The following is a 7,500-nucleotide window of genomic DNA, read 5'->3' as shown; positions in this document are numbered from 1 at the left end:
AATTTTTTTTGTCAACCATTGTGTGCACAGCCATCCAGAAAGTATTAGAGGTCGGAGGGATGGCCGCTATTTGCAGCCGATGAAATATTGTCAATTAACCCCTTCCTGATATCCGCCATGAAAAGGGCATGTCAAACAAAAGTGTACGGAGCTCAGGAGCCGAAAAGGCTAAAAAAAAAAATCCTGGCCACAGCGTTGCAGGGTTAATGTGCAATGTATTTTCCTTTTCTCAGATGAAGCAGAAGGAGCAGGGATGTGACCGGCAGAGCGTCGGCTCCCGGGACTCCCCCGTGTCCATCACAGACAGTATTCCTCCTGCCGAGAGTCTACCGCAGCCGCCAACATCGGTGCCACCAAAACCTGGGTACGTGCCTATACCTGCGGTGCCGCCAACATTGCACTGTTGTTGTTCCGTTACAATGTGTCGCCCAGCTTCTCACCCCCCCCCACGTGCCATTTACTCATCATTCTCTCTAGGGATCCAGATGTTCGTGCCAAGTCCAACTCCATCAGCGAGCAGCTAGCAGTAAGTGACGCAGGGGGGGGGGGAGGCTGCTGAGAGTAAGGGGCCCGGGGGGGGAGGCTGAGAGTAAGGGGCCCGGGGGGGGGGGGGGAGGCTGAGAGTAAGGGGCCCGGGGGGGGGGGGGGGGGGAGGGAGGCTGAGAGTAAGGGGCCCGGGGGGGGGGGGGGGGGAGGGAGGCTGAGAGTAAGGGGCCCGGGGGGGGGGAGGCTGAGAGTAAGGGGCCCGGGGGGGGGGGGAGGCTGAGAGTAAGGGGCCCGGGGGGGGGGAGGCTGAGAGTAAGGGGCCCGGGGGGGGGGGAGGCTGAGAGTAAGGGGCCCGGGGGGGGGGGGGGATGGGGGAGGCTGAGAGTAAGGGGCCCGGGGGGGGGGGGGGGGAGGCTGAGAGTAAGGGGCCCGGGGGGGGGGGGGGATGGGGGAGGCTGAGAGTAAGGGGCCCGGGGGGGGGGGGGGGGGGAGGCTGAGAGTAAGGGGCCCGGGGGGGGGGGGGGGGAGGCTGAGAGTAAGGGGCCCGGGGGGGGGGGGGGGGGAGGCTGAGAGTAAGGGGCCCGGGGGGGGGGGGGGGAGGCTGAGAGTAAGGGGCCCGGGGGGGGGGGGGGGGAGGCTGAGAGTAAGGGGCCCGGGGGGGGGGGGGGAGGCTGAGAGTAAGGGGCCTGGGGGGGGGGGGGAGGCTGAGAGTAAGGGGCCCGGGGGGGGGGGGGAGGCTGAGAGTAAGGGGCCCGGGGGGGGGGGGGGGGAGGCTGAGAGTAAGGGGCCCGGGGGGGGGGGGGGGAGGCTGAGAGTAAGGGGCCCGGGGGGGGGGGGGGGGGAGGCTGAGAGTAAGGGGCCCGGGGGGGGGGGGGGGGAGGCTGAGAGTAAGGGGCCCGGGGGGGGGGGGGGGGAGGCTGAGAGTAAGGGGCCCGGGGGGGGGGGGGGAGGCTGAGAGTAAGGGGCCCGGGGGGGGGGGGGAGGCTGAGAGTAAGGGGCCCGGGGGGGGGGGGGGGAGGCTGAGAGTAAGGGGCCCGGGGGGGGAGGCTGAGAGTAAGGGGCCCGGGGGGGGGGGGAGGCTGAGAGTAAGGGGCCCGGGGGGGGGGGAGGCTGAGAGTAAGGGGCCCGGGGGGGGGGGGAGGCTGAGAGTAAGGGGCCCGGGGGGGGGGGAGGCTGAGAGTAAGGGGCCCGGGGGGGGGAGGCTGAGAGTAAGGGGCCCGGGGGGGGGGGAGGCTGAGAGTAAGGGGCCCGGGGGGGGGGGGGGGGAGGGAGGCTGAGAGTAAGGGGCCCGGGGGGGGGGGGGGAGGGAGGCTGAGAGTAAGGGGCCCGGGGGGGGGGGGGGAGGGAGGCTGAGAGTAAGGGGCCCGGGGGGGGGGGGGGGAGGGAGGCTGAGAGTAAGGGGCCCGGGGGGGGGGGGGGAGGGAGGCTGAGAGTAAGGGGCCCGGGGGGGGGGGGGAGGGAGGCTGAGAGTAAGGGGCCCGGGGGGGGGGGGAGGCTGAGAGTAAGGGGCCCGGTGGGGGGGGAGGCTGAGAGTAAGGGGCCCGGGGGGGGGGGGGGAGGCTGAGAGTAAGGGGCCCGGGGGGGGGGGGAGGCTGAGAGTAAGGGGCCCGGGGGGGGGGAGGCTGAGAGTAAGGGGCCCGGGGGGGGGGGGGGGAGGGAGGCTGAGAGTAAGGGGCCCGGGGGGGGGGGGGAGGGAGGCTGAGAGTAAGGGGCCCGGTGGGGGGGGGAGGCTGAGAGTAAGGGGCCCGGGGGGGGGGGAGGCTGAGAGTAAGGGGCCCGGGGGGGGGGGGAGGCTGAGAGTAAGGGGCCCGGGGGGGGGGGGTGGCTGAGAGTAAATAGTCCGGGGCTGGGTAGGCTGGCAGTAAAGGGGGCTGTGGCAGTTAAAGTGGCCCCGGGGGCTGTGGCCGTTAAAGGGGGCCCGTGGCAGTTAAAGGGGGCCCCGGGGGGCTGTTAAAGGGGGGGCCGTGGCAGTCATGTTAGTTTATTGATCATTATTGGCTTTTTTCACTATTTTGGCAGAATCCTGATATGGCGAAGGCGAAGCTGATCTCCCGTATGGCAAAAATGGGTCAGCCCATGTTGCCCTTCCTTTCGGGCAGTTCCACCCCACAGCCGGACTCCAGTGACTCGGAGATAGAGGTAACGTGCATTTCAGTCATCGATTCCCGCCTGCGCCATGAGACTCGTGCAGAAGTAATCAGTATATACGGCTCCTTTCCTATGCATTTTGACTCCGTTCCCCAACACTTCCAAGCCCTCTGCTTGCTTTCAGTGAATGGCAGCTTTTTCATTTCTAATCCCAATACTGTGAAGTATTTTCTGCCGTTCCATCCGGGACGATATGTGCTGGGATTTCCTGCCCTTACACATTGCAGCGAGCCCCTCCGCTGTGCGCAGATCATCTTTGCATCACTTTATCCCTTGGATTCCGTTCCTCGGCATTTTCCTGATATTTGCTTTCCATAACTGAATGTAAAAAAAGATTAATTTTTGTATAAAACGGGAAAAAAATAGCGCCGTACCGCGTGAAATCTGCATTAATTTGCGCCAGTGTAAAGGGTTAATTTATTAAATAATATATATATTATTAATTCTTTTCTAGGATCCGAATGCACAGAGAGTCTCCCCGCATCCGGCAGCGCTGCACCCCGTCCGTCCCACCGCGCAAATCGGCCACCCTCCTCATATAGCCGCTCCAGGTAATGTGTGATCCGCCCTTGCCTGGGGTACACCACCCCTTTAATTGGCGGCCATCAGACTGGGGGTGATCTCCTCTTATTCCTTTCGTTTACAGTCCCTCAACAGCAGCCAGTGCCGGGTCTCGCCGCCTCGTCTGCCGCCCTCCTGCCCGTCGGGCACCTTCCCTCCCAGGCTGCACCGGCTCCCGGCTTCCAGGTCCACACAACTTTAGTATTTGGTAGATGTGACTGTAGAGCCATCTAGTGGTGGAGTTTGGGAATTGCAAGTGTTAAAATTTGTGAAGATGAAATTTTATCACTTTCTGCCGGTCATATTGATCATGGATTACCCACAAATATCTGTCATGGCTGCGGTATAACGTGGGCAGCTGTATTACTTAATCATATTATCTTTCAGCCATACACTGGATTGCAGTATACGTATCAGCAGAACCCTACAACCCAGCTGCAGCCGGTCAGCCATGTCTACCCAGCTCCAGTGCAGCAGCCGGCGACTTACCAAGGTACAAGGGGTGATCTGTAACCCCCCCCACACTTCTGCAAAATTGCATCGTCCTTGATTGACAAGCAGAGATTTTGCAAAATTTAACGCTGCTGTCAATCACAGACAGTGATGGTTAAATGGCAAGATTGCCTGTATCCATCAACTTTCTGAGAATTGATAGCGGGGTGTTGATGGGTCGTCCTGGAAATTGGTGGAAGGGGTTAATATACAGAGCCCTTTTCATTGTGGACTTTCAGCCTCGGGTGACGTCACTTCTTTCCTGATGACGGAGGCGCGACAGCAAAGCACCGAAATCCGGATGGGCATCGGCAAAGTCATGGATAAAATAGACACCCTGGCCTCTAAGGTAAGGAGACGCCTTCTGCACCCCCTGATCCTCTGCGCCCCCCCCCCCGATCCTCTGCGCCCCCCCTGATCCTCTGCGGTAAGTAGATGCCCTGTGCGTCCCCCCCTTCCGTCTCTCCTCACTTGTGTGTCTGTCGGTGCAGGTGGACAATCTGCAGAAGGAAAGTTCATCCGGAGCCTCCCATCTACTCCCCGGAATATCGTCCATCACCATGGAAAGCGCCATGATCATGAACAATATCCAGCGTATCATCCAGGTGAGAGCCGCGCGGGGGCTGAATCCGGGGAATCAGAGCATTGGGGTTGTAGTTGGGATTTAATGGAGGTTTTTTTTTTTTCCTCCCCCTATCAGGAAAATGAACGTCTAAAACAAGAAGTTCTGGATAAGAGCAGCCGAATAGAGGAGCAGAACGTGAAGATCGGGGAACTGATAAATCGCAACCAGAGGTACAAGACGCATATAGGGTCAATAAGGAGGATTGCGGGGTGTGCGGCCGATAACCAGGGGCGGTTTTTTTTATGCCATGGTGGCCTTTATCCTCTCTATCAGATACGTAGAGCAGAGTAATATGCTAATGGAGCAGAGGAACGACTCTCTGAAGAATTCAACTGAGAGCACACAAGCCAAGATGCTCCACGCCATGCAAGAAAAGGTATTACCAGGCCACTCAGTGTATAATACTGCCACCCATACACAAGAATATAACTACTATAATACTGCCACCTATACACAAGAATATAACTACTATAATACTGCTCCGATGTACAAGAATACAACTACTATAATACTGCCCGTATGTACAAGAATATAACTACTATAATACTGCCCCTATGGACAAGAATATAACTACTATAATACTGCTCCTATATACAAGAATATAACTACTATAATACTGCCCCTATATACAAGAATATAACTACTATAATACTGCCCTATATACAAGAATATAACTACTATAATACTGCCACCTATACACAAGAATATAACTACTATAATACTGCCCCCTATATACAAGAATATACAAGAATATAACTACTATAATACTGCTCCTATGTACAAGAATATAACTACTATAATACTGCCCCTATGTATAAGAATATAACTACTATAATACTGCTCCTATGTACAAGAACTATTAACTACTATAATACTGCTCCTATGTACAAGAATATAAACTACTATAATACTGCCCCTATGTACAGGAATATAACTACTATAATACTGCCCCTATGTATAAGAATATAACTACTATAATACTGCCCCTATATACAAGAATATAACTACTATAATACTGCTCCTATGTACAAGAGTATAACTACTATAATACTGCCCCCTATGTACAAGAATATAACTACTATAATACTGCTCCTATGTACAAGAATATAACTACTATAATAACTACCTCCTATGTACAAGAATATAACTACTATAATACTGCTCCTATGTACAAGAATATAACTACTATAATACTGCCACCTATACACAAGAATATAACTACTATAATACTGCCCCTATGTACAAGAATATAACTACTATAATACTGCTCCTATGTACAAGAATATAACTACTATAATACTGCCACCTATACACAAGAATATAACTACTTTAATACTGCCCCTATGTACAAGAATATAACTACTATAATACTGCTCCTATGTACAAGAATATAACTACTATAATACTGCCCCTATGTACAAGAATATAATTACTATAATACTGCCCCCTATGTACAAGAATATAACTACTATAATACTGCCCCTATGTACAAGAATATAACTACTATAATACTCTTGGATGTGTCGGCCGCCTGTTGTGCTCTGTTAGTCTCGGCTTGTTCACACTGTCGCTGCTTTCTCTTTCCCAGCATGCTTTGCATATGGATCTGGGCAGGTACCAGGTGAGGTCTGCGGGGACTTCTTCTTCCTTCTGGGCAGGTACCAGGTGAGGTCTGCGGGGACTTCTTCTTCCTTCTTTCTTTTTTCCGTCTTTTCATTACTGACGTTTCTTATGTAACATGATACTAGTGATAAATTGTGCTTAGTTGATGATCTGCAGCTGTCTGAAGACTACAACTCCCAGCATGCCTTGACAGCGTCGCTCATGATCCGCTCCGTCTTACAGGCCAAAGTAGCAGAAGAATTGGCGGCGGCCACCGGCCAGTTGTCCCGTCTTCAGCTGGAGGTCACCGCGTATCAGAAGAAGGAGATGGATCTTCGGACACAACTTGCTGCCTCCTTGCAAGAAGCCGAGAAGTGTCGGGTGGAGCTCGGCTCGCTGCAGGCTCAACTCATAGGTGAGTGCACGCTCGGCTTATAGGTGAGTGGACGCTTGGCTTATAGGTGAGTGCACGTTCCACTCTGGACCCTCAGGTCACCACAAAACAGCGGCGTAACGACTCCTCCATCTCCACCCAGAGCTGAAGGAGACGTCGGAGCATACCAAGAACCGCGCCAAAATCGATAAGGACGGCCGCCGCACCCTGGAGCTGAGACTGACCGCCCTGGAAGAAGAAATCTCAGACCTGAAGATCGAGAAGGAGAATCTGGAGAAGGTGAGCTATGCTGCAGTGTAAAGCATGGGGGACTTTTGGACTACTGGAGTCCTCCTGTAAACAGGATATGTTTTCCTGTATGTGACGCAGAGCCTGGCTGAGAGAAAGAAGAAGTCTCAGCAGGAGCGGCAGCGGGCGGAGGAGGAGCAGGACGAGCTGCGGAGAAGCTTCCAGGAGGAGACCGAGAACCTCAGGCGACAGCTGAAGAAAAGCCGCGAGCAGGTGACGGCCGAACAGGTCAGTAGGGGGCAGAGCGGCCGACGCGCGGCCTGTGGCCTCAGATCAATATTAGTGTCTATAAGCTGAACACTAATGGTGGTGAGCGGGAAAGTTACCATCCCGTGTGCCGTGCTGCCCCCTCCTCACCAGGACATACAGAGCAGCATCACATAAATATTACCGTAGAGCTCCCGAATAATTAGCTATAAGGCGGCCGGATACTCAGGGCCACATTGCATGCAGGAAAATGGCATTAAATAGAATCCTGGTGGAGTGGAGGTTAGTGCCTGTATCCCTGGTGGGCTGGGGTAGTATAGCCAGGAGTGTCCGCATCCTCAGTCATCTAAAGCGGTTAAAGGGTTATTGTTAGTAATCCTGCTGTAGGTTTAGGGTAAGAGACATGTTATCAGTATTCCCTGTGGTCTAAGACAGTGAAGGGGTTAATGAAATAAACCCTTTTGGCCGGTGTAGGGCAGTAAAGGGCTTAATATAAGGATCCCTTGTGGCCTAGAGCAACAAAGGGGTTAATATTAGGATCCCTTGGGGGTCTACAGCTTTAAACATGTTAATCTAAGCATCTCTGGTAATCAAGGGCAGTAAAGATCCCTGGTAGTCTAGGGTTAAAAGTTAATGTAAGGAATGCTGGTGATGGTGATGTAAGGGGGTCTACATAAAGATCTGTGGGGGGTCTAGA

General features: G+C 54.5%; 1 protein-coding gene across 1 annotated transcript in view; it reads left to right on the top strand.

Annotated features, from left to right (window-relative positions):
* Positions 1-7,500, top strand: part of FKBP15 (FKBP prolyl isomerase family member 15) — a 32,830-nt gene that overhangs the window by 12,868 nt on the left and 12,462 nt on the right. The window contains exons 10-23 of the mRNA XM_075324943.1: positions 234-364; positions 478-526; positions 2,506-2,625; positions 3,089-3,185; positions 3,281-3,381; positions 3,583-3,688; positions 3,927-4,036; positions 4,179-4,292; positions 4,388-4,482; positions 4,586-4,688; positions 5,901-5,933; positions 6,158-6,329; positions 6,451-6,587; positions 6,678-6,878. Of these exons, the coding sequence (XP_075181058.1) occupies positions 234-364; positions 478-526; positions 2,506-2,625; positions 3,089-3,185; positions 3,281-3,381; positions 3,583-3,688; positions 3,927-4,036; positions 4,179-4,292; positions 4,388-4,482; positions 4,586-4,688; positions 5,901-5,933; positions 6,158-6,329; positions 6,451-6,587; positions 6,678-6,878 (1,569 nt within the window). The remainder of the gene's footprint in view (positions 1-233; positions 365-477; positions 527-2,505; positions 2,626-3,088; positions 3,186-3,280; positions 3,382-3,582; positions 3,689-3,926; positions 4,037-4,178; positions 4,293-4,387; positions 4,483-4,585; positions 4,689-5,900; positions 5,934-6,157; positions 6,330-6,450; positions 6,588-6,677; positions 6,879-7,500) is intronic.

The sequence above is a fragment of the Anomaloglossus baeobatrachus genome, chromosome 9 (assembly GCF_048569485.1).
Source record: "Anomaloglossus baeobatrachus isolate aAnoBae1 chromosome 9, aAnoBae1.hap1, whole genome shotgun sequence".
Taxonomy (NCBI): Eukaryota; Metazoa; Chordata; class Amphibia; order Anura; family Aromobatidae; genus Anomaloglossus; species Anomaloglossus baeobatrachus.
Note: the sequence above shows the minus strand (reverse complement) of the source record. Positions and strands in the feature narration are given on the sequence as shown.